This window comes from Amblyomma americanum, unplaced genomic scaffold (genome assembly GCF_052857255.1).
Source record: "Amblyomma americanum isolate KBUSLIRL-KWMA unplaced genomic scaffold, ASM5285725v1 scaffold_12, whole genome shotgun sequence".
NCBI classification, from domain to species: Eukaryota; Metazoa; Arthropoda; class Arachnida; order Ixodida; family Ixodidae; genus Amblyomma; species Amblyomma americanum.
In genome coordinates, this window is record NW_027526484.1 from 1484097 (window position 1) to 1510142 (window position 26046).

General features: G+C 45.0%; 1 protein-coding gene across 1 annotated transcript in view; it reads right to left on the minus strand.

Annotated features, from left to right (window-relative positions):
- The window catches only part of LOC144111899 (nose resistant to fluoxetine protein 6-like), a 52439-nt gene that overhangs the window by 18339 nt on the left and 8054 nt on the right, over window positions 1-26046 (minus strand). Inside the window, exons 2-11 of the mRNA XM_077644930.1 lie at window positions 25619-25830; window positions 23465-23576; window positions 23166-23250; window positions 22985-23076; window positions 21946-22125; window positions 20641-20734; window positions 13926-14012; window positions 4508-4679; window positions 3862-3944; window positions 2296-2418 (exon numbers count right to left, since the gene is read on the minus strand). Of these exons, the coding sequence (XP_077501056.1) occupies window positions 2296-2418; window positions 3862-3944; window positions 4508-4679; window positions 13926-14012; window positions 20641-20734; window positions 21946-22125; window positions 22985-23076; window positions 23166-23250; window positions 23465-23576; window positions 25619-25830 (1240 nt within the window). The remainder of the gene's footprint in view (window positions 1-2295; window positions 2419-3861; window positions 3945-4507; window positions 4680-13925; window positions 14013-20640; window positions 20735-21945; window positions 22126-22984; window positions 23077-23165; window positions 23251-23464; window positions 23577-25618; window positions 25831-26046) is intronic.

Sequence of the window (26046 nt, forward strand, 5' to 3'; positions counted from 1 at the left end):
TTTCTGCCGAGTCCTGGTACCTCCATATTTCAACCCTACACAGTGGAAGTCAGTATATAGCATGTGTATTATGGCAGGTACGGAGCTGTCATGTATAGAATTTTCGATAAGGCCGCTATGGACGAGGGTGGCTATGATGAGCACTCAGCAGACTAGGCAACAAGGAGCATATATAATGCCAAAATATATACCACCAAAATGCCACCATAAACATAAAAGTAGAAGGTTGGACGGCCGCCGCCATAGTTCAATTCCTAGAGCACCGTAAGAGACATACGGCGGTCGTCGGTACGTATCGCATTGGCGGCATATTTTTTTCCTCGGCTTACTAATCATTTTACTCCGCAGCATAAAATGAATACACTACTAATTTGTCATTGACCAAAACGAGAAATTAAAGAACACAATTCTTTCACGCTTTCTTCAATTTCAGTGACTTATGGCTTCCTTCATATCCTAACGAGTCCCTCATTCCCCTAGCCTTCTCGACTGAATAGGGTCAGTAAGGCCTTGGTTCTGCCAGTATTGATGCCCTAGATAGCATATGATGGTTCTCGCGCGGATACCGCCTTCGCCGTTTGATCACCTTCAATGTGGCACTTGCGTTAGTTCAATACGTGCTGTTTCCACCGCTCTGAATCAGGGTGGCCCTGGTTAAATCCCTCATTATTAAGTTATACGCAACAGAAATATCGCATTCCCAGCCTCCTACGTTTTCTGTGCTTCGTCATCAGCGCCGACATCAAATGATGCCGACCGTCACGCCTAGGCAGTCTTGAAACCCCTCAAAAATCTAAAAGCAGCGCCCTCTCTTCTCAGCGCCCCCTGCTCAACAGTCACCCTCTCCCCTTGAAACCGCGGCTCCCCCTACACGGTTCTGAACAAAAAAAGCACTTTTTAGAGCACGGCTACCGTTACACGGCTGCCGTTGAGCCCACAACCTGTGTTTGGCTTCAGCTAAGCTTTTACAGCCTTCGCTATAAAAACAGTTTTCCTGTGACTGTTCGCTACCTTGGTTAGCATTTCTTATGCAAAGGCTGCTTATCAGCCGATTTCTACTAGATTACTCGATACACTGTCGCTCTGTACGCAGTGCTACGCGTATGCTATAGTGCGATAGCATTGGGATATTAATTTGGTTTTGGGTGCATAATGAACTTGTTTATACTTTCCACGCAAGAGAGCTTCAAAACAGAAGAAATTTTCGCCCACGACTTCTGAAAATGTTAAGATAACAGAAAGGTATTAGCCTGAAGTGAAAGTACGCCAAGTGGCAGTGCGAATTTCTTTAACTACAAGTGTCTCTGTTTATGTAGCGCAGCATAGATTCTAGCATTTCGTTCGGGCTAAACCGTCATTTTTTGCCTGTTTCATTCGTACTAGATTTCACTAATCGGCGGTTATTATTGTTACCGTGTGTCCATCTTGCATGCATGCGGAATCTCCGCGACTATTTCGTTATTTTCCAGACAGAATTCGCTATTGTACACTTTCATCTAGAAACCCTCAGTGAAATTAGTAGTCGCCACCGCCGTCCTGTGTTCATTTACTAGTGCGAAACAATTACTTCAGCGGTACCAATCCCGAGCAAGAATCTTGTCTGGTGTTGTCCCGTGCTCCGAGTGACGTTGCGAAAGCTGCAGCCAATGGGTAGAAGCTCGGGTGAGTTCGGAGGAGCGTCGCGCCAGCTGTCGCCCATGGGAGACAGGTGGCAGTTAAATTATTGATTGGTCGCGAGAGGTTGCTCGGGAAGAGAAACGTCGGTCGTACAATCCCTACCGGTGGCTGTCAGAGAAACAGCCACCTGCCAGAGCAGTGGCTCATCGCTTAACCGCTGCGCCACTGAGATGGTAGTGGTACGAGGACTCACCGCGATCTATGAATGTTAAGTAAAGAATAACCTGTTTAGCATATATGGATATTAACCCAATAAAGCTATCGCGTCACACCCTTAAGGCGGAGCTTAAGTGTCTTCTCTAATTCAATAATGAACACCTGCTTTCGCAGGTCTACTCGGTTTAACTACGCTAAACCCTCATCACGTTAAACCCGTACCACTTTTTTTTCTGTTTCCTGAAATGAAGAAATGCGCGCATGATCGCTCGTCTTGAATAAACGCGAGCATGTACCCTGAAAGTGGAAGTAAACGCCAGGGATTATTAAAATTTTTGATGCTTGTGCTTGCCGTCGGCTGGATATTGTTGCATGTGTATGGTAGAAGGCAACGAATTGACTGCTTTTGTTCCGAGCAGGTCATGTTAGGTAATGAAATTCCCAACATTTTTTTTTACTCACGTTATTGACTCGGTCAATGGAACGATAAATGGTGTCATCTCGTTGCCGGCCACTTGCCATGTTGCCACGGAACAGCCTACGAAGGACAACAGCACGAAGGCAGCCGCGGCTATCCTTGGACGACTGCAGCGGGGAAAAGAAAAATGAAACAAGATATTTCTCAGCAGCCCGACCTGTGCATCACTCAGGCTGGTAAACTTGGCACTAATATAAAAGAAATTGTGGGTGACTACTGTGCTCTTTACTTGCCAGTGATTTTTATATTGCATTAAAGGTGGGCTGTCCTGCCCTGTGAAACTTGAAGTATCTGCATGTAAGGATCACTATAATAAATTTTTATGCCTATTCTGCTGCTTCTTTCTTCATTTGTTCAGTATGCTTAGTGTTTTACGTGGCGCGCTTTAAAAAAATGACGCAGCTGCTGTTCATGTTAATAAGAAGACAACGCAATTCATTAAGAAAGAGCGGTGAAAAGAGCAAGTTGCCACCGAGACTACGTTTGCCAATGCAGATGGCAGTAAGGCTCCTTCAGAGCCTCTTTAAGCAACCTTGTAGGCTTCTATCGGCTTCCTGTTAACTACGTGATCAATGGTAAAACAAACTTGTTTCTTTTCTTTGAATACAAGTAAAGAAGACGCGAGTCAACTGCTTAGATGAGCAGTTTTGGGGCCTGTTGCCCGCATAATTAACAGCATTTGGTAGTATTTGGCGAGTTATTGAAAACAAAGCTCATATAACTAGAAAAACAGAAAGGTGTGATAGCACTTGAGCTCAAAAAGTACAACATTCGTTCTCCCGGAGAAAAGTATCAAATTAAAGACGGAGACATAAATCGCACGCAAAACTGCTAGTCTGAAGGACTCTAAGGAGGAGGTGAGTAGTATGAAAAACAAAAAGAGAACCGTTCGTTGCCGCTATACTAGTTGAAATGCTCAGACGGTAACTCTGATCAAATCACGTACTAATAATTAACCGGCTGTTTACTAATCTACATTCACGATATTTAAAAAGTAATGGTCCAACAATGTCAGCGTGCCTGCAAGAACATAAACACACAATAGAAAAATGGACGTTATTTCAGAGAAATCACTGGCGCAGTGATTAAAAAAAGCATCAAATCAAATGTTTTATGTGCAGATAAAGCCAAAGCCATTTCTGCGAATCCGAAAGATCTTTTGGCAGGTTACAAGTAGTCGGAGCCAAAAATAGCTGCAGAGTGTTTGAAGAGTTTCGCACGCTTCATTGTTCCAAAGAAACTATCAGCGGAAGCAGCACGCTGTCGTCTCAAGGCGACACCATAGGACCTGATTTGGACCACCACCGCGTGTTTCCTGTTTTTCTCTTTGATATTGAGACCAAAGTGAAAGCAGCCCCCCCCCCCTTCCTTGCAATCACCATTCTCTCTCGTCACTTCAAAGAGAAACAGGAAAACGGCACGCTTTCAGTCACTTCATTCGCAACGTTAACAAGTAGATTTTTTGCTAATACTGCACCACGGGCTACGCGTCTTCTGTAATGACTGAATTGGGGTATGACTGAAAATAAGCATATAGAAGCTTGTCTTACCTCTTCAGCAGCAACAGAATCGGCAAACTGACAAGGAAGAACTGGAAATCCAGAGACAGGTACCACAAGTGTCCAAAAATTGGCTGTAATCAAAGCATAACGGGGATATGCTGACATCCACTGTGTTCTGGCATTTTCGGGGCGCTTAACTGATTGCTGTTTGGAGAGACGGTCTTACTTTCAACATATATTGAATATATCAGATGCCTAGCATTTCTAACGCGGAGTGCCAAGCAGCAAAGATTGAGGCGCGCTTTTGTAAATCTAAGACGCAACCTTGAAAACCTGTCATACTAATTCAGTGCAAGCTTATTGAGAATGCCACGTGCTGCTTATTCTGGTATTGCCTGTTATTTTGCGGTGCGTGAATGTAATCCAGGAGTGAGAGGTCAAACTTCATAGCGTAGAACGTCACCGGCACTGTATTGATGCTTTTCTGCACTCTACAACAAATCAGTGAAGCCACCGACGCACTCACAGAGGTATTGAGACTGGCTCGAGGAGCTGTGAGGTAAAACATAGGACAAAGCTCAAACTTTGATCTATCTAGCGAATTTATGGAGTTATCTTCCATGCATGCAGCGCTTTCTGATTTCTGCAGCGGCCGGTATAGATTATACGTCCCCGTACATAGAGGCAAACGTACAGTATCTACAGTGACTTCGAAGTCATAGTTTTGGACTTGAAGAAGCAGATACAGCCACTGCCTCTGAAATTCGTCATTGAGCTTGCGGAAGTACGCCTTAGCGTCTGGTCCGGAGGTGATAAGAGGCAGCAAAAACAGGCACATGAGGCAGAAGAACACCGGAACCATGGTTCTGAAAAAAAAATAAATGCACAGTGTAATCAATCGCTGAAGCAGATTCGCGGTTCAAGGTGCTTAAAATCAGAAGTTACAGTCGGCTAATTAAGGCTCGAAGTGTGAAGGGAAAATGAACGCTGCTGTCTCAGTGTCCAGTTTCCGCTTTGTGCTATGTGCCTAACAGGTCTGCCTTGTCAGTTCGGGCCCTGAAACTCATTTTGCTAAACCACATCAACGGCGGAAATATTTTTTAATTGATTAAATCTTCGTATCAATACTACTGGTTGTTTGATAGAAAATAAAACAAAGATCAGTAATCGCGGTCACACTAATCGCCTGAGTGCACGATGGGAATCTCAAATATCCCACTACCGAAAAAGCGTCTTGGAGAGCTAAAGGCGCAGCGGCGCATATTACATGCAAGGGAAGAACTATGAAGTGGATGAGGAGCAGATGAGCAGGGACACATGGGTGGTAACGGTAGAAAAATTGCGATGGGATTCTCCAAGACTCGTTGCAGGCAATGCGTTTAGACGAAAGAATAGCCAGTCCTTAATGCTGACTTTATGAAATGCTGCGTCGAGACGGGGACCCTCTGGAGAGCGCACATGCCTGTCAAACTTCTACAACCGCTGTTGGAGCCACCTATAGCTGCTCAGCAAGGGGCAGGTCCATCTGGCGCCCTCGCAGGCACTGGAGATAGACGTGAAACACAGCAAGGAAGAGCCACGCGATGTAGGGTACGGCTGTACCACTGCCTCAATTTTACCGAGAATCAGGGTCCGTATTCCGAGTATGGGTCATAATAAAAGCGTCATAATCTGCCGCAGTGGCTACACCTCATTTTTCAAAACGCCGGAAGCGGATGTGGTGGTCCGGATGCAGCAAAAAGGGTTGAAGAAATCGGACGGTGAAGTCAGACACATAGCGTACGCTCCTCTACAGCAGATGCTCAAGGACAGCCAACATGGCGGCACACTCTGAAGCCGAGCGTCTCGCTTCGAAGTGAACTCGTCGGTATTACTGTGTTTTTCGGCGCGTGAACAGGCTATAAACAGGTTACGGGACTCTCGCTTCGTCTTATCTTGCCTATAGCAAATTGGATGGACGATAAATTTGGCCTGCTTTTTATTTGGTTGGATAATTCTGTAGCTCCTAGGCCTACCGAGCAGCGGTTTGTTGCAGAAATTGTTCTCTTCATTCAAACCGAATGGTGCCACTATCACCGGAGTTATCGCGTCTGCGTAGGTTATATGATGTAACATAAAGCATAATGACCCTCGAAATAGTTGCGTTTACTTCGCGCAAACGTGCATTACCCATTCTAGAACTCTGTATTAGCTGTTTAAGCATCTTGCATCATGATCGTGTGTAATGCCTGCCAGCGTGAAACCGCTCATGTGCACGGATGGTCACTCGACAGTGACGCGCTGCTACACCGACGCGTTTGACATGCCAGAGGTGGTTTTTCGGCGTCCCTTACTGTTCTCGGTAGCCGCGGTGGTGTGGCTCTGTATTTTTCTCAGGAGTTAGGTTGCAAGTTGGTTTTCATGCGCCAGTGTAGGCATGCCGGCGCCTTGCATCATGGCGAACTTATGAAAATTTGGTCTGCGAAGTCTCCCAGCGCATTTATGAAGAGAAATACAGCAAATTCTTTTTTTAGCTGACCCCTTTTATTTGTTGACGGCAGAAAATTAAAAACCTATATGCGGCATTTCGCGGCTCTTGCAGTACATGCATAAAAGGAATGAAAAACGGAAATTACCCTCTGCACAACTGTCCGATAACAGCGACCACTTACGTTCAGCTATGTTGCAGACGGCAATTCGTCACGGCATCTTGGTTCAGCACAACACGGAGCGCGCATTGCGCAGTGAGTGAGTGCATGCTACAAATTTTCTTCTCCGTTCCCTTTTACCCTCAAGGTAAATCTAAAACGCCATGTTATGCGAGCAAGATAGCTGTCTTTTATTTACCGTAGGCTATCGACGGCTGTAGCGGCTGCCTTCTGTTACTGAAAAGGTATTCGTATTGCGTACAATATTTTCTTCTTTAAGCACACCTCCGACTTTTACGGTGCAGAAAAGAGTATCTGAACTATTGTTTCTGTTCGCCGAAGTCTACTGGGCAAATAAAGCTGCTTTCATATTACCCCTTTACGGTGGAATCCGATGGGCAGCTAAACTTGTGGCTGAATGTTTCTGCTCTCGCATTGGTCTCGTTCCATATGTCGGCAAAGAGCAAAAGCGCCGCTGGACGTTTCCCTGTGGCAACCGCAACGCAGTGATATCCTGCCGCCACTCACAGTCGCAACTGAACCGATATCCGCTTCCGGCGTTTTGACCAATCAGGTGCGGCCGCTGTGGCAGATTATGACCCTTTTTATTATTACACAAACTCCGAATGCGGCCCCAGGTTATGAACTTATCTGTTGGAGAGGTGGCGGGTAAGGGAGTGGCCAAGTAGACATTCGTATTGTGTGGTCTGTGGAGTTTAACCACTCAAAGATGCATATGGACTATGTTTCGGGTACATTTGGACTCCTTTTGGGTACAACGTTCTATATATTAAGAGCGCAAGGCTTTAAAGGGGCGCTGATGACAACTCGAGGCAATTTTTGTTCTATGAAAAAATAGATGCTATGGGTCTTTCTGGCGATGTAGATGCTTGTCCGTCAGTCAAAGAAAGACGCATTAATCGCTAAGAAAAGTGGTAAAAAATTTATCCGCCACTTGATTTAAACTTGAGATTCCAAGACCGGGAAAAGACATCGTCTGCGCTGATCGGAACCAAATATTGCTTTCATTCAACCATAGGGATTTGCGTGCAAAAAAAAAAGAAAAACTCTCTTTACGTAGCGCAATCTGCTTCCAAAAAGAGACAGTGGTGGTGGTACCTGTATTTATTTCTTTTTGTCTTTGCTAGCTTATAAAAGCTTTGTTTTCAATTAATGCGGCGCATTTGTCATTGAAAAGCTGGAATCTATCGATACAAGCCAACTCCAGATTAGTCTTCATTTTCCCTTTATCAAAAACGAGGGCCACTGGGCGACGCGAATGGCTTCCAGCAAGCGCGCGAAGCTCCGGTGCATCCGCTTCTGTGCGCGGCCCTTTCCTGTGAAGGGCAGGGAGTCGTTGCCATCCGGGCTGAGCCCCGTAAACGTCGGAGCGCCTTCAACAAAGGCGCGCGTAGTGGCGCCGGTGGCCTCCAGCGCAGGAGGAAATGTCAGATGGTCTTCGGGCACCACACGCGCCATTATCTCGAATCTCAGTAGTTCATTTTCCTTAAGTGAAGGATGCGGTCAGCGCAAAGATATCGAAGAAACCGTGTTTAAAGGGTCACTAAGGGCAAAGAGGGCTTGTTTAGCATAAAAACAAAGAATCAGAGATTTTTTTTCTGGAAAGAAGAATTGGATGGAGCTGTCATCAGTGCCCTTTTATAGCATGCGCGTCGTGCTTCGCACACTGTCTATGCACTCTATACTCTTAAAAAGTAATCAGTTAGAGAGTGCCGCTTTTTACCAACTACGCGTTACTACTTTTTTATCAACTCTGACTGCTTTCTACTACCTGGTTGCTAAATCTGTTGTGCCGTCTTAAAAGTAGAGTTAGTAAAAGTCGGCACTTACGTTTTACTAACTTCGATTGCTTGTTACTGCTGTAACGGTTAGCAACCATTCTTAAACAGAAGGTCGTATTATATAAATGGCACATATAGTAGTGCGAATGGCATGTTTTTTCAATAGAATATTTTTTCTGCGTCATACGTTTGTGCACATTTGCCATTTCTGCAATAGCAGGTTGCAAAGTTAAGGATGTTATCTTAGCTGACAGAGGTAAGAGGCTAGAGAGGGCCAGACGTACGAGGAATCCATGGCGAGCAAAGAATTAACCTGCGCATGCGCAGTGAACGTGCCTAGTTTGTGTCACCTTTGTGATTTTAGGCTTTCCGCGCATCGCATGAGTATGCTCGTTTGATTATATTGCTTCGAAAACGTAGTAGGCTCTGATGCCACCGTGTCAATGTCAAAGTACAGTCGTCAGCACGCTTAACACGAATGAGAGAAAGCGTGTCCTAGAGCGGCTTGGACTAACGCCAGCACCGCGATGTGTTGCGCGCTCTTGCCGAGATAACATCTTGGTATTTTTGCGGTGGCTGACGATAGCTGGAGCGCAGCTGGATTTGACTACTCACCTTGTTATTTCGCTTGTATCTAGCCGGCAGGGTGAGTCGCTCACTTGACTGTTTCGCGACTTTTCTCTACTGGCCGCGGCTCACGCGGGCGCAGAACACACGTTGCGGTTTGCTCATCTCCAAAAAGCGCTAAAGTGGCGTGTCTTCACACCGCTCGAGCGCTTTTCCAGGTCGGCCTTAAAGCCTGTGATCTAAAGAAATGAACATTCGGAAGAGCAGAGCAAACGTGGGTTTTTGGCGGTTGTAAAGATTGGACAATAAATTTTCAAATACGGTGGCCTCCTTGCGCTGGTCCTTCATTTCTCACATTCTAGGACAGCGTGTGTCGCTGTGCTCTCGCAGGCTAGTGTCTGGCTTCCTGTTTCGCCCACGCTGCACTGGAGATCCAGCGCAGGTGCGCAAGAGCTGCTCGTGTCATGAGCAAGAGACGTCGATGCAATTCAAAGTAAAATTTTAATGTCTGATTATTAGCGAGAGGCGCTATATAAGCATCCGTTGGGATAAAAATCTGACTCTTTTGGAAAACTTCGTTTGGTTTTATAATATTTAATGCCCAAAGCGACTCAGGCTATGGATGCCGCACGAAAGCCACTCAGGTTGTGGACACCGCAGTGGAAGGGCAGCGGATAATTTCTCACATCTGTAGTTCTTTGACGTGCACTGGCGTCGCACAGAACACGTCCGTACAGCATTTCGCATCCACCAAAATACGACCGCCGCGGCCGGGATTGAACCCGGGTCTCCTGAGCCAGCAGCTGAGGACAACAGATATTGGATGCCGTGGTGGCATTATTATGCAAACTAGGAAGCCTCTGGCCAGAGATGCAACGAGTCCAATGGTATAAGCCGTTGGAGGATACCGATTGCCTTATAATTGATTGCTCTTTGGAATATTCTGCGAACTAAGTGAACTGTTGCCACGTGCTCATATCCGGGCACTCTTGATGCGGTCTTTACCAAGTTACTCTGAAATGGCATGCATGGCACTTGATTTTCCGCGAAGATTGGCATCAAGAAGAAATAATACTGTAAAATGGCGTTGCTCGTGTAAGAATATCATCAAGGGCACAGACCACTTGTTACGGTTCGGGGAATTTTATGCCTAGAAGTCTAGAAATTTATAATACGACAGCATGAAGCGATATGGCAGCTCGAAGTGGATAGTTTTCAGGCAGCTAGCCGGTTGAGACAGCATGAACGCGCTAACGCCGATATAGGCGCGGCAACACCCAATGAAATTTACGATAGTTTGGGATGACGCTAGACCAGTGTTATATAAAGTCATGCATCTAACAAGTGTGTGCTAAAGATTCCGCGCAGAGTGCCGAAGGAAGGGCGCCTCGCTATAGTTTACATGGCCCGTACAATGTCGCAGCGAGAAATAACTGCTACAGTTGGGCGGCCAGTTTCCACGGTTAATCCGAATTGTCCGGGCATTCAGAGACGAAGAACGGATAGAGGATGCTGCACGCACAATTCTGGAGCGGGCAATAACCCCTGAAGAAGATATTCTCTTTGTAGCCTCTTCAGTGGACAACCCCTTCCTGACAGCGCGTAAATACGCGATGAGTTTGGGCTACAAGCTAGCACGGACACCATGCGCAGAAGACTACGTAAAGCGGCCATCCAAAACCGGGTCGCCGCTAGGACGCCAGTGTTGGAAGCGCCGCATCGCCACCAGCAACTCCAGTTCGCTCAAGAACGCGAATAGTGGACGCCGGACGACTGGGAATACGTCGTTTTTACAGACGAAGCGACGTTTTCTACGCGGTGAGACCAACCCCAAAGACTTGGCGTCCTGAACAGCACCGGTAAGTCCTTAGTGCATTTTATAGCCATGCGATGCTGACAAGTCGTTTTTTTTCTTCAGCATGACCGAGCCACCATCCACGCCGCGCGAGTTGCGCAAGATTTTCTGGATCGCCAAGCGATCATGCAGCTTGAGGGGCCCAGCCGCAGCTCCGATCTAAACTTAACTGAAAATGTTTGGGGCATGAAGAAATTTAATCTTTCGAGGCGCTTGGGCTCGAGTTGCACAACGGCGGACTACCTCTGGATTGCCCTACCAGAACAATGGGAGATCGTGCGGGCTGGCAGAGAGGTTGTTAACGCGCTCGACAATTCCCTGCCTGAGCGAATGGACGCAGTGAAGAGCGCGGGAGCACGCGCTACTGCATTGTCAATTAGGCAGAATGTTCTTTTTACTGTCAACAAGTGCTCTAGCCTTTATTTCTCGTTGGAACCAGGGCTGGTTTGTTCCTAATTTGTGCTTGTGCTCAAAATCGGCTCGTTTCGGTTTAGTTGGCGCCTCTCGCTAATAATCAGACATTAAAATTTTACTTTGAATTGCATCGACGTCTCTTGCTCATGACACGAGCAGCTCTTGCGCACCTGCACTGGATCTCCAGTGCAGCGTGGGCGAAACAGGAAGCCAGACACTAACCTGCGAGAGCACAGCGACACACGCTGTCCTAGAATGTGAGAAATGAAGGACCAGCGCAAGGAGGCCACCGTATTTGAAAATTTATTGTCCAATCTTTACAACCGCCAAAAACCCACGTTTGCTCTGCTCTTCCGAATCTTCATTTCTTTAGATCACAGGCTTTGAGGCCGACCTGGAAAAGCGCTCGAGCGGTGTGAAGACACGCCACTTCAGCGCTTTTTGGAGATGAGCAAACCGCAACGTGTGTTCTGTGCCCGCGTGAGCCGCGGCCAGTAGAGAAAAGTCGCGAAACAGTCAAGTGAGCGACTCACCCTGCCGGCTAGATACAAGCGAAATAACAAGGTGAGTAGTCAAATCCGGCTGCGCTCCAGCTTTCGTCAGCCACCGCAAAAATACCGTGATGTTATCTCGGCAAGAGCGCGCAACACATCGCGGCGATGGCGTTAATCCAAGCCGCTCCCGGCCACGCTTTCCGTCATTCGTGTTAAGCGTGCTGACGACTGTACGTTTGTTGTGTCCAGCACACAGGCGGTCGCTCTTATTGGTGTCAGGTGTTCTTCATACTTAATGTATAGCTCTTGCGGATTTTTTTCCAGAGTGCAAAATAACACATAACACCAACACATCATACTGGAAACCTAGCACCATGGGATGCAAGTAGTTTTTAGGCGTTTGGTGGTAGCTGCTTCAACCTGCATTTAAAAGAGTGCTATGCACCTTCACCTGCGCAAAGAAGCAGTGACTAAGAGGGTATAGTAGTGCATTCTTCAGTTAAGTGGCTCTGAAACACCTTCCGAGGAGAGCCCATGAACTCGCGCAATCACTCAACTGTGTTGTCTAGGACAATTGAGCCGAACAATACAGTTCTACAAGCAGCATTGGACCCACAATCACGCGCGAAATTTGGCCACTACTTTCTGGTGACTTTTTCCTGCTCGCGCCCTTTTCCGTCGCTCGCACCTGCGTACAACAGTTGGGAGATGGCTATTGGTTATATTCTTTCAGATGGAAGGCAGATGCCGTGGCCAGTAAGCCGCATAGCTCCGGCGGGTCAGGAAGTTCCGCCTTCGGAGGGAAAGGCGCGAAGCCATTGAAATTCAAATTTTGACTTCAGATAACTTAGCTTCTACAAAGGACATTAACAAAAATTCTTGCTGCACAATGTTCGGGAATCTACGTGCTTTAACATCTCATGCCTACTGCAACTTTAATACAGCCCATTTCAGAGCCCCTTTAAAGGTTGTACTTTAAACCAGGTTTTTGCAGAGTAGTTTTGTTTATGAGGGTTTAACATCCCAAAGCGGCTCGGGCTATAAGGGAAGCCGTTGTGAAGGGCTCCGGAAAATTCGACCACCTGGGATTCTTTCACGTGCACTGGCATTGCACAGTACACAGGCCTCTAGAACTCTGCCTCCTTCGAAATTCGACCTCGGCGGCCCGGATAGAACCCGCCTCTTTCGGGTCAGCAGCTGACCGCCATAACCACTGAGCCACCACGGCGTCTGCAGACAAGATGGCATCGCTTACTAGTCATTTGGTAGGGCTTGATAGTTTGATTTGACGTAAATGTTAGTTATTGCTACAACTTTGAAGGGTTAGTAAATTTTGCCGCCATGCAATTAACTACCTCCAGTTACTAACAGCGTGGCTACATATTGGTTACTATTTCGCTAGATAAAGAGTAAGGCGGCCGCTTTTTTTTTTTAAGTGAGTATGCGTCTGTTTCGCGAATGCATACACTCGGCAGAAATAATATTTTAAGAATCCTTCGAAGACTTGCAATACCTAGACACAGTTTTCGCTCGCACTTTATCGCTTGCTTGCGCCTCTGCTTCGTGAATGGCTAACGTTTTATGTTGATCCAGCTGTATGTTGGACTCTTAGCTTTAGTGCCAAAGTATAGAAAACGCTGCTGTGCGTATGTAGTTTCATAAATTGTTTTATTCAGAGCGCCAGTTTGCGGGTCAAGGATGGTTTTCGTTTTGTAATAACGCTACGTCTACAATTGCATCACCACATTTTCTTGCCCTGTGGCCCTGCGAAACGGCCTACTTTTTCACGTAGCGCTTCTTTCACATCTTGTTCAGAAGTCGCAGCTTGAAGTCAAAAGTTCTTTTGGTCGTTTATGAAATAAAATAAAATAATTATTTCATATCATAAGTACTGTCTAAGAGCCACGAAAAAAATATTAGTGTAAAATGAATAATTTACAACAGTCAGACTGCATTCACAGAACCAACGCGAGGTTATGGTATTCTGAAAGATATATCAGACAGAAATCGTCATGGGCTGCATATGACAGACAACCGACTGCTTATATGGGTGACACATTGTACACAGCGGGTAGACAAACGTACTCCATAACGCCAGACAATGCGATGGTGCGGCTGGGCTAGTAAATTCGCAACCATGGAATGGCCCTGGATGGCGGTTCTGCCTAACCTTCCGTGCATATATGTCTGCTGATCTTTAAGAGGGGTGACCCCTCTGACGACTGCTTGATGCAGACATGCGTAGATAAGAAGTATGGACTCTTATCTATGCATATCTGCGAAGGTAATCCGTATATCTATGCATATCTACATCCACCCACTTGTCTACGGATGGACGGAAGATCACGCTTACCTTATGAACCTTCTGACTACGGCAATCACGAAGACGATCACTCCATTCCTCTTTTGCCTGTGCACGACGAAAGCTAAGAGAAATCCGCTGCAAGAAAGCATTTATAATATAGGTACAGTGGTGGCTAATAAAAGCACATTAATGTATTTAAGCGCTGTTTGGACAAAGTACGACAAGGGACGTTTTTTGTACTATCTACGTAGATTACTAATGTGTCATGGCGTGCAGCACAAGGTATATTGGTTGCTTTTACGTGCACATTATGTTACTGAACCCACGCTTTCTTCTCACTGCGTGCTTTTGCGTGAAACCAAGCTGCTTGCTGAAGCATTCAATAGGACGCGGTGGCTTTCATGATTCCGGTTTTCGACGTGGTCTGTCTCGCCTGAACCTGGTTGCGTTGTTAAAGCCGCCTCTGCGCAGTGTCGGTAAACCAGGTTGAGGTCGGCAGCTGACAAAGTTAACCTTCTAAAGCATTCGCGCTTCGGTGATTGAAGCAGCGCGTTTAGAAGAAATCTCTCTCAAAGCTGGGCTTGAATGGCAGATGTAAAAGCGCTATCTGGTCAGTCTTGAGGGTCTTAAAACCGAGAACTTTAAAACAAAATAAAGGAAGGATTCTAGCAAGCATGGCCCGCACTAAACCCTCACATAAGTTTTGCGACATAAATTTAAGAATAAACATGGTTGTTCAGGTGTGTGCACGTACAAGAACGGTTAGTTACTGGGCACCGCCGACCTTTCGGTCGTCAAAGTCGAACTCACGGGCCTTCACAATAACCGCCTCAGCAACGATCCCTCTGGCTAACGTGATTGGCCAGCGGATGGTCGCCGGCCAGTCCCATACCAACATTTGGCAGTCACGTCGAGCGAGTCGCAAGCGTCTTAATCTTCATCGGCCTTCACTGCAGGGCACACCCACGCAGCCGCACTAGGCGCCGGCACTGATTCATCCCGTAGCCTGCCGCTGTGAAAACACGGATTACGCTCTACACCTCCTGGTTCAAGAGGGCGTCATCGTCGACTACTCCGTAACCTGCTACGTTGACTCCCACGTGACCCCATCCACTACAAAAGGAGCACCTTCATCGACATTCGCAGCATTTGGCAGTAACGTCGAGCGAGTCGCGAGCATCTAATCTACTGCGGCCTTCATTGCAGGTTAGTGAAAAGAGCACGTTGATCATACGCATTATTATTAGACGCTCGTCTCTGCTGCCAAGTGTCTTGTGAACTTCTGCTGCTATCGTTTCTGTTTGCTGAACCTTATCGAGTGTGCTGTGTGACTGTAAGGAGACACACGTTTAGGATTGGCTGGAAAGGAGGCAGAAAAAATGAAAGAGGACTTTAAAGCTGATAAGCAAAGTTACGGGAAGAAACTAAAGCTGAAATGAAGCTACTTCGCGAGTCGTTGGAACGGGAAATGCGCAACGAAATTCGAGAACTGAAGAGCGAAAAGCAAGGCTTAGTTAAAAGCATCGAGTTTGCACATGACTCTATCAAAGAGCTTGAAGAAAAGGTAAATGCCGAAATCGCTGAAAACAAGAACCTTGCTTCAAAACATGCAAACAAATCTGGAAAGCAAAGCGCTTGATTTGGACAAGCGACTGATTCTGTCTGAGCCATACTCAAGAAGGGCTGACTTAGAAATTCAAGGTGTCATCAAAAATGACAGCGAGTCTGTGATTTATATAGTCTCAAAGATAGGAAATGCAATTAAAGAACCAATTCAAGAAAGCGAGATTGAAGCCTGTCATCGAGTACCGACAGGAAAGGCAGATACGTCGAATATTGTCGTTCAGTTCCGGTCTCAAGCCAAACGTGATACAGTCCTCCCGAAAGCCAAAACAACGAGGGTGACAAAAACTGACGTTGGCCTGGAAAATTCTGATCCTCTGTACGTCAATGAGCACCTTTGCCCGGCACAAAAGAAACTTCTTGCGTTTGCTGTAAAAAAAAAAAAGCATGAGCATCGGTGGAAGTCTGTTTGGTCACAGAATAGAAAGATATTGTTGAAGCAAAGTGGCGGCTCGGCTCTTGTACCGATAACCAGCGAGAAGGACCTCATCAAGCACTTCTCGCAATAAAACATTCGTGCTGAGTCAGCAGCAGGCGACAATCATACCTCACTTGGCAACTAAAATCTCGTCCTTCTGCTCTGTAATCAAAAAGAACTAAACAAAAATGACCTATCACGAATTTGTCCTACCACAACAGGTGAAGCTAGGGCACCGTAACTGTGAAACTGCTTTGTACCTCAGTGCGCCCTCAGTGGGCAACAAACAAGATGAAATCATTCTGTTATTAAAACAGTTCTCTTTCGAATTTACGGTTTTGATACTCTCTGAAACATGGTATCAACCTGGCTGCAGGATGCTAGAGCTGCTCGGTTATGAAGTCTTTTTCCTTAACAGACCTAACAAACGCGGCGGCGATGCTGCTACCTATACTCTCGCGTGCAAAAGGTGCCACATCCTGCCTAATCTTAGTGAAGTTACTGAAGATTATGAAGTGTTAACATTGGAAAAACGAAACCAGCTGGTTTCTGTAGTATACCGCCCCCCAAATGGCAACATGAAAAACTTTAGAGATTATTTTGACCAGATTCTAGAATATGCATCATTTAATAAATGTTTCCTTTTGTGCAGTGATGAATTTAATATTAATATTCTCGACCACAACGTTATTGTACGTGATTTTAAAATGAAGCTTCTTTCCTGTGGGTTTGTGAACTTAATAGAAACAGCAACACGTGTCACGTGCACGACTGTGTCGGCACTTGATTTAATAGTTGCGAATATTCAAACCAATGTGCTCTCTTGCGGTACAATTGCTTCTGATGTTAGCGATCACTGTCCGGTGTTTGTTGTCTTTCAAAATAAGCATGCTAAGCGAAACAACGTGAACGAGACCATTAGTGTACAGCGCATCACAGATGCCTCATTGGCAGCATTTAAGCGCTATATTACGAACTTCGACTGGTCTTGTGTGCTGCAAAAAACGGACGTCAATGATGCGTACGACTTATTTTTCATCATTTCCTATATCTTTATTTGAAGCACTTTCCGCTAGTAAAATACACTCCTTCCAATAAGATAAGGAAACCATGGATCGCACGAGAACTGTTCCAAATGATAAAGGACAAAAATCGTTTGTATCAAATGTTCCTTGAAAAAAATAAAAAGATATTGCTTGGAAAGCTTTAAACGATGTCGTAGGTCGCCGTGCGAATAACTATGTTGCAAAAACTATGCTATTAAGTGGCAAGGAAATAAAATGAAGAGCACTCGCAGAATATTTTAACACACACATTTTCTCAATCACATTTCTTCATCTCAAGATCCTACGGACAATAATATCGCCGGTTACTCTAGTCAGGTTAGCGAGACTATATTTTTCGAGCCTACTGATGAAAATGAGGTTTATAATGTGTATATGGGAATGAGTAACAGCAAAGCCTTAGATATCAATACAATGCAGATGAAACCACGTAAATATGTCTTACCCACAATTTGTCCCTTGCTTTCTCACATCTATAATTTTGCACTGGAATGCGGGGTTTTCCCCAACAGAATGAAAACGGCAAAAGTGTCCGCAATTTATAAAGGGGGCGACCGAAATGTATTAGCAAATTACAGGCCCGTTTCAGTACTCCCTGTGTTTTTGAAGGGGCTGGAAAAGGTTATTTCGTCAAGAATAACAAAGTTTTTTGACAAACATAGGGTAAAAACTGAATCACAATTTGGTTTCAGAATGGGTAAATTTACAAAAACAGCCTTTCTAACAATGAAAGAAATTATTTTGAACAATATTAGTGAGAACTTGTCTACGATGTGCTTTTTTCTCGATTTCAGTAAGGCGTATCATTTCTTAATTCATACGGTTCTTGCTAACAAAGTTCAAATGTATGGTATTCGTGGTAAACCACTCAGTTTGCTTAAAAGCTACCTTCAAAACAGAAGTCTGCCGGTGTCTGTAGATAAGGAACTTTCTTCCCTTTTGCCTATCAGTTATGGTGTCCCACAAGGGAGCATACTAGGACCCCTTTTGTTTAATGCATACATAAATGATATTGTTAGCATAGATCCTCCCATTGATTTTGTAATATACGCCGATGATAGCACAATACTTATTTCCGGCCCTAACCTTTACGATTTAATTGCGTAATGTAATGTAATAAATTATCTAGGAGGTCAATGATGATTCGATTAAACATATATCCTACAAAGTCCAAGGATATAATAAGTCGCGCAAGAAACAAACCGGCAACACCCAATTGTATGCTCAACTTTGAAAATCAACAAATAGAAATTGTTGAAGAGCACGAAATCCTTGGAGTATATTTTTCGTGTCATTTAAACTGGGATGCCCACGTCCAACACCTCTGCAAAAAACTCTCTTCGATCTGCGGAGCCCTTTCACGATGCCGTGAAACTTTACCTCTGAAATGTAAATGACAAATTTATTATGCATTATTTTTTCACAACTTGAATACTGTAGCTTAGTATGGGCCGCAGTGAAAAAAAATAAGATAAATAGCTAATATTGATAACATGACTACCACCAAATACGCCTTCCAAGAACGTAACATTGTCCGCGTTGATCTTTTGTATAATTTTATATCATTGCAAAAAATATATTTTTCCACAGCATCAGTTGTCAATTTTTACTCTACCCTAGCATCTTTGGACACGCGTCGTGCTAACATACATACCAGAAGTACTAACTCATAGAATATACCTCGTTTTCGCACCGATTATAAATTACAAATGTTGTCTTATAATCTGGCCCATTTTTAAACACATATCAACATACAACGGGGTATACAAAAGCTGAGCTGCGGAAATATTTTGTTCAAATGCCATTCAATGTCTCCACTTGTTGATTGTTGAACGTTTGCTTGAGTGTTAACGTATTTTTCTTTCAACATATGTATGACCATTTCAATGTTCTCATTTTTAAACATTATTCGAGTCAGTGTATATATGTGTCGAGTGTTTTCTTTATTCAATCTACTATTGTATGCGTGACTGGTATTGCAAAATGTCCTGTACAGCTGGTGTGCTACTGCTTGTAGGGGTTTCCGGCACCCTGTCAAGCTGCCCAGGCCGCTTTTAGCCAGGAAACCCTCCGGTTGAGCCTGGAAAATAAACTTATTTACTTATTATTTACGAGGTTGCGAAAACGTTTTCATAATGCTCCCCGGCCCCACAACCTCATAACGCGAGGTTGCTCTTACGTGAAAAGAGATCTTGATTTTTCAGCGCTTGTGCGCCTTAGAATCCTGACAGTCGTCATAGGTATGGTGTAGGCGTCAGGAATCAGTTACATTTATTTGAATACGGCAGCGTGAATTTCATCCCTCATTGCATGATAGCCGCCGCTTCCGTATCGCTACGCTGGTTTTAACGGCGTCCGTGGAGGGAATGCGAGGTCGCTCTTCTAAATCTGGCATAACTGCAGACAACGTAAGTGTTGACTTAGACGACCGACTGGAGCGGGTCGTTGTAGGGTCTGACATGCATGGTCGGCTGCCAGGACAACGAATGGGCTAGGGGGATAAACGAAATAATTCCTTGAGGTCCCCTCTCCCCAACGTTCAATCGAAGTCCACATAAACACAGCTCACAGTCCATAGACCGTCTTCTTATCCCCGTAACCTCCCTCTTATAAAACAGATTTGACCACGCCACTCCTCATGGGCTGTGTTCATTGTTTTTGATAACCACAGGGGGCCACGACTCCGTTTTATTCATTTCTCTTTCGTACAGTAATTGAGCACGAGCTTTCACGCATTCATGGGTTTCTGTTCCATGTTTTCTGGAGCGGTACAAATGCGCGGTGTTTTCTTAGGGTTTAGGTTCCTTCTCTCCTAACGGCATTTTGTTGTCATGTATTGCAATTTTCACCTTGCGCCAGCTCACACGACCGTCTTGCAGCCCTAATGGGGCAGCGTTCCTCCTGGAACATGCCTGTTATCACGACTATCAAGGTGTTGCGAATCCATCTTCTAACAATATGACACTGTGAAATGGCATCGTGTTTAAACTTTAGTGCAGGATGTATCTCAATCACTCGCATGCTTGGCTTTGCTTATGGACGTGACTGGACTTGCAACTGCCTGAAAAATGACAACTAGCGCTAAAATACACAACGGACAACGAAAAGACACCGACGGGACACACGCTAGAGTTACTGGAAAAGAACAGGGCCCAATAGGAGCGTGATTAAAGATCTGTGGGCTAGTTGGTTCTTTTCATTAACTGACTGAAACACAGTAAGTAGTGCTGAAATAAATAAGGAATAATAAAAAGACGCCGTCGGGATACACACTAGATTTTAGCGCTAGTTACCATGTTTCAGCCAGTTAATCAAAAACGCTGACTTGCACAACTTTCATCACGCTCCTGACTTGCAACCTTGCCTTTGACCTGCGACGCCGAGGGAGTGCGGTCATGCGAATATCCTACGTCTGGCTCAAGCTTATCCGCACCTCCTAGTGTCGTTGAGAACCCGTGGGAGAGTTGACGAGAAATTCGGCTAACCAAGGAACGGAGAAATTGGACTAGCCAGATTCTTAGTTATTGCAGTTGGCTGCAGTGTTAAAGGGTTGGGAGAAGAAGCAGTAGATGATGCAGGAAGACAAGAGGAGGATGTGATGCGACCACCGCCCGCATCTGCCGCTGAGGGCTTTCCTGAAGCGCCGTGCAATACGCACTTCAAGAAGAAAAAACAGTCGACGCTCATATATCCCACAGTTGTGAATATGTTCGCCCAGTTGTCGGCATATACTATGGCGTTCACCATGTTGGCTGGAGAGGAAAACAGCAAGTATGAGTAAAGCTGAAGGTTTTCTCATTGCTCTGCGCGCGCAGTATGCAAGCTGTGCGGAGCTGTGGGGCAAATAAAAATACAGTGAAATGCGCGACCGCGGCAAATGTGCGACTGCGGCATTCTTTAACGCACGCTGCCATTGCACATCACGCGGGTGTTTTTGGGTTGCGGCTGCATCGAAAGGCGGCAGCCGCGGCTCGTGTTGAACGTCGCCCCCGTACAATCCGAGCCTCACAGCCAAATTCACTACCACCGCGGCATATGCCTGAAAAAAGAATTTTTTGCGTTCTTTATTACACACGGTTGTACCGAAAGATAGTTGCCGATTGCAAAACCAATTCGCTCGAGGCATATTTCATTTATACCTTGTTAGGGCGGTGCAAATGTCGTCACTTTTCATGGGGCATATTAGCTGTATATTGACAGACAAAATTTTTTAAACTTCTCACTTCGAGGAAGCTTCGTCATAAACAGCGCTCGCACCACAGCTTTTATGCATGAGGATAGCGCAATTTCATGTCATAATCAAAATTTCATGTATGTTCACGTGGCTGAGGTTCCTGCGGCATCAAGGCAAATGAATAGCTTTTGACATTTTATGTTCCAATGAGCACAAGGCTAGAAACACCGTACTTTATTATTCCTGTGGCCACATTTCGATGGAGAAGGAAAGAAAAAAAAATGACCACTTGCTGATATTTCGGTTCACGTTCATTATAACAGACTAGTCGAAACTAATTCTCACGCTTATTATGCAGCGTTCCCGCGGTATTTTTGTGGCACATAATTGGCCAATAACCGCTGAACATGCTTGTCTTTCTGCAATGAAGCGTAGTAGGAAAAGTGCGTTGCTAACCGGCGCGCTTCGCTTACACTACGCTCTGGTAACTGGACTGCTATATTCAGAAACACTTGAAACGTTAGCTTCTTAAGCTACCCCAACACGATTAAGGACAGTGGCCGTCATAAACAGCTTACAAAATACAAAAATACATCCCGTCAGATGAAATAATGATACGAATGAGCCCTGGACATAAGCCCCTTTTATGCTGTCGAGGGTGCCTTTTCGTTGGCAACTACATTACAAATGACAAACCGACACCTGTTGCGACAATGATAGAGTATATATGTGCTGTTATTTTATCAAGAACTTGCAATGGTTTCTTTTAGAGGCCAAAGGCTTACGTACCCCAAATGTCCGAAGGGGCACCGTAGCTGTGTCCAACAAGGATATAGACAATGCTGAAGAACCGGATGCCATGCAGGAACCTCATGCTGTAGGCGTCAGAGCTCTTGTTGGTCGTGATTTGAAGCATCATGCGCGTATTTGACACCACAGAGAATGATGTCAGAACCGATAAAAGAACACCTGAAATGAAAATGAGCGAGAAGTAAAGGAGACCGAATACAAAGAAGTTCATATTTCGTGTAAAGATCATTACTGAACTGCCTTGGAAAAAAGTTTGGCTTCGTGAACTGGTTTTTAAGGAATTAAGCTCCACGGCAACGCGAAAAGGGATAGTCGTATAAGGGAGTATATACGGCAGGTCTTCCTTTCCTATTTGCACGTCCATGAATGCGTGGACGTGTGCTTTCGCACTATGATTAATTCGCATCTGCTTTAATGCAACTTTTTCGCCCGTAAGCGAGTTCCGTGGGCATGCACGTGGTTCTCAATGGCACAAAATCCGAGGCTTGTCTCACAACTTGATGCTTTCTGTATTTTTTTTGGGGGGGGGGGGGAATATAACAATTATGCGATACTTTAGTCGTCATTTCGCTATTAAGCCTTGGAGAAATTTTCTAAATTGACCTGTGAAATGTGAAATCCGGTTTTAGTTAAAACAAAAATATTTCGGAACGTTGTGAAAAACAATTCTTGAGTAATCTTCAATACTGAAATATCAAGACATGAATAAAGGGAGACAATTTTGAAGAGGCCGCAATATCTGTTTAACGATTAGCAATCGAGCCCTGATAGACTAGGCAATTAAAGGGGACTCGAGGAAAGGTGCATTGCAGAAATTGTCTCAAACGCGAAGATCAGCTCGAAACGGCGAGCGTATGCAGGTTGAAGAATTCGGCGCTCATGTTCTCAGTCCTCTGGAGTTATTTCTTTTGTCAATCGTAACACTTGCTCTACTATTAGTAATGTCATAGTGGCATTTGTCATTCGGTTTTATCTAAGTTGGAATCGGTGACGTGCGTAAATATTCAAACGTTTTTACCTTTGTTTTCACCTTTCTGCTTTCTTCGTGAGCAGTACACATCAACGGCAGTTCCAAGCACGATGAGCAGGACTAGAGTGCCTAGAAATGCTCTGAAAAGAAAGGAGCAGTAAATATCTTTCTCCTCTTCGCAGAACACCTCGGATAAAGTGCGGTGCTACACATAACTGCACATACTTACAAAATAATAACCTGAGTTCTTGTCATATCTGGAGCCAATGCTGTCACGCAGTCAGTGATGGTAACGTCAAGAACCTTTGGAAGCACTGAAAGAACAAATGCAATACGCCTAACAAATGCAGAACTTGAGCAGAAAGCTGGGCGCTTGAGTGTTCTTTACGTTCGCGAATCGTGGTGTCCTTAGCCACAGCAACTAAATGAGATGTTTTCGCCGGAAGGAATGGTAACGGCTGATTGTCCCACGGGAGCGGGGAATTTTTTCTGCGAGCCTCGCATGGGTTCAGTGCTGCAGATACATACCTGCTTTCGCCATCAGCTGCAGTTCATCTTGATTGCAGACGTCGAGCACGCAAATTCCTAATCGCATGATTGGGATCCTCTGCTCATAGATATGCCCTCGAAATTTGGCTACCTGCACAGAGAAAAATACCTGTCGTAGGCACCCCGAGCTTTCGCTTGCCAAATCTTTCTGTCTATAGTTTCTCGCTACGGCGCCCGTTGAGACTAAAACTGCAGGCTGCCAGATGGTTCTACCTAAAACCACTTGGCTGTGCGGCATGCAATGTCGATGCCGATGAATTGTCGACATTGACCGTTCTCGACGACAACAATATTAGGAGCGCCGTGCTGTATCTGCCTAGTGCGCTGCAAAACGGCTTTCTTGAATAAGCGCAGCCTTTTCTTAGTAATCATGCAAAAAGAAACAAAATAGCTCTCTAAATCTCTAATGGTGGTTCGATTATTATATTTGATAAATCGAACGCCTTGAGCTCGCCGTGTTGCCTGAGTAGTCTGTACTGTCCGGTAGAATATTACTAGCAAGCATCAGGCTTCCTATATTTCGTTTGACTCGGAAGAAAAATGTAGCTCATATGAGTATGAGAACAGTTTATTGTTTTCTTGACTTGTGTTATTTCCTATCTTCAAACGACTGATTTTAATCAGTTGTGCCGACGAAAGCGCGCTTTGAGCGTTTAATTGTTCGCTTCAATTATTTTGCGAAAGTTTGTTTCAACTGAACTTCTTTACGCAGCACAATATTTACACACGTCAAAACTAATCGCTTGCCTGGCGGCAATATATGTACTGAGAGCACGTTGGTAATCAGGACTCCAATATATTTTATATCACAACCTAATTATTACGTAGCGGTTAATAAGACCATGCCTTCTTCCTCAGGAGATGTTAGTGGGAAGTCGAAGTTAGTCCCGAGCTCAAGGTCCCTCTGTTTTTTTTTTTCGATTGAAAGTTATTTGAGGGCGTGATTTAACTGAGGTTCGTTCTCATGCCACCCTTATAGTGCAAAGCACGTTTTCGCAGCCCTGCAGGCCTAAGACAGCCAGTCCACATCAGAATCAGCACGTTGTTGACTCTAGGGGGAAGGACAGGGTAGGCACCTCGCACGCAGCACTTTGACGACACGGAGAGTGGGGAAGACGCATGGTAAATAGATGCGGACAAAAACGCATGGGCTAGCAGGCAGGCAAGCGTTATGGTGCGGCGTGTACAGAATTTACCGCGCTGTTGTCTATTCTGCAGACTGCATTGTACGGAAGAATTCGTGGACGTGTGTGTGCTTACTCTTAGGGCCCTGCACGACCAAATTATGCCAGAATTCGTAAACAAGAAGGAAATATTTGTTAACGATGTTTTACGGTATTAGCACTACCATGCCGACAACTGGTCGCAGCAAACTGCAGCTTATAACGGGAAGGTTTTACAGCCGTCCTGTTTTTCTCGTTCCTAGAACAGCATTTATGGGTATAGGTCTTGATGCAATAGATGAGTGCTTTCGGCGAAATAAATAAATGTGATGCAGAATATTATACGAAATAATTGTTCCTGTTTGTTTACATGTAAACAGCGTTCGATTTCGTTAGAACTATACTGAATGGCCAGCATTATCTAACAGCATTGTCGCCACATTCTGATTTTTAATGCGTCAGGTTTTTGTTACGACGAGGCGCAGCTGGGGGAACATGCGGGCTGTCGAAATGTACCAGTAGAATTCTATCTATAGGAGGTGCTATCAGACGCATAGATTCAAAACGTCGCATAAATCCAGCGTGCTTCTAAGGTGTTACGCTGTAAGATTGTTGCAGCATTATACTAATTGTTGTCCAGAGAACGTTTTGCCTCCACAATACAGCTAGAAAGTAAGGAACTGTTGGTACCCCTCGCTGAGGTGATCTTCAAGGGCATATTTCAGACGTATGTAGTTATTCTAGTTTACTGCTCGAGACTCATTTTTCTCTGTGAAACAATAAAAAATGAATGCAGTGCCAAACACATCGTGTCTGTGCAGTTCTGAGGATTTTGCCTCAGACTTCTCTTATGCCTTCTCTAATGTATTAAATATTTAACTTTTTTGTGTCCGGTAATTATGAGCATTAGGTACAGTAACCTAAGAAACCTCTAAGCAATACTCAACAAGCGAGCAGGCGTGATTCTCACCCGTGGATGTGTAATAGACATAGCTGCGGCGATGAGGTCATCCAGGTCGGTTTTGTTTCCGCCATATGCAACCACGTTGCAGTACTGGGCCCGGGCTGTCTCGTGACCGTATTCATTGCGCACAACGGTCTGCACGCATTCATCGAAGGCACCTAGGTCCACCCGCGTGGTCGCCAAAGCTCCGCTAGGGTACTTTGCGGTGGCGTCTATCACTGCGTGAAAAAGAAGCATTTCTCAGACCGGGTGCAAAATCGTTTTCTTTGGTCCCGCTGCCGAATACATGGAAGAGATATAAACAAGACGCCTTTGGTGTAAACTATGGCTTTACTGCTTTACCTGACAATAGCAAAGTTGTAATTTTCTCTAGTTTTGCTGACACCAAGGAATGAAGCTACCGCAGAGCATAATAAATACTGTTTTTTGAGTGG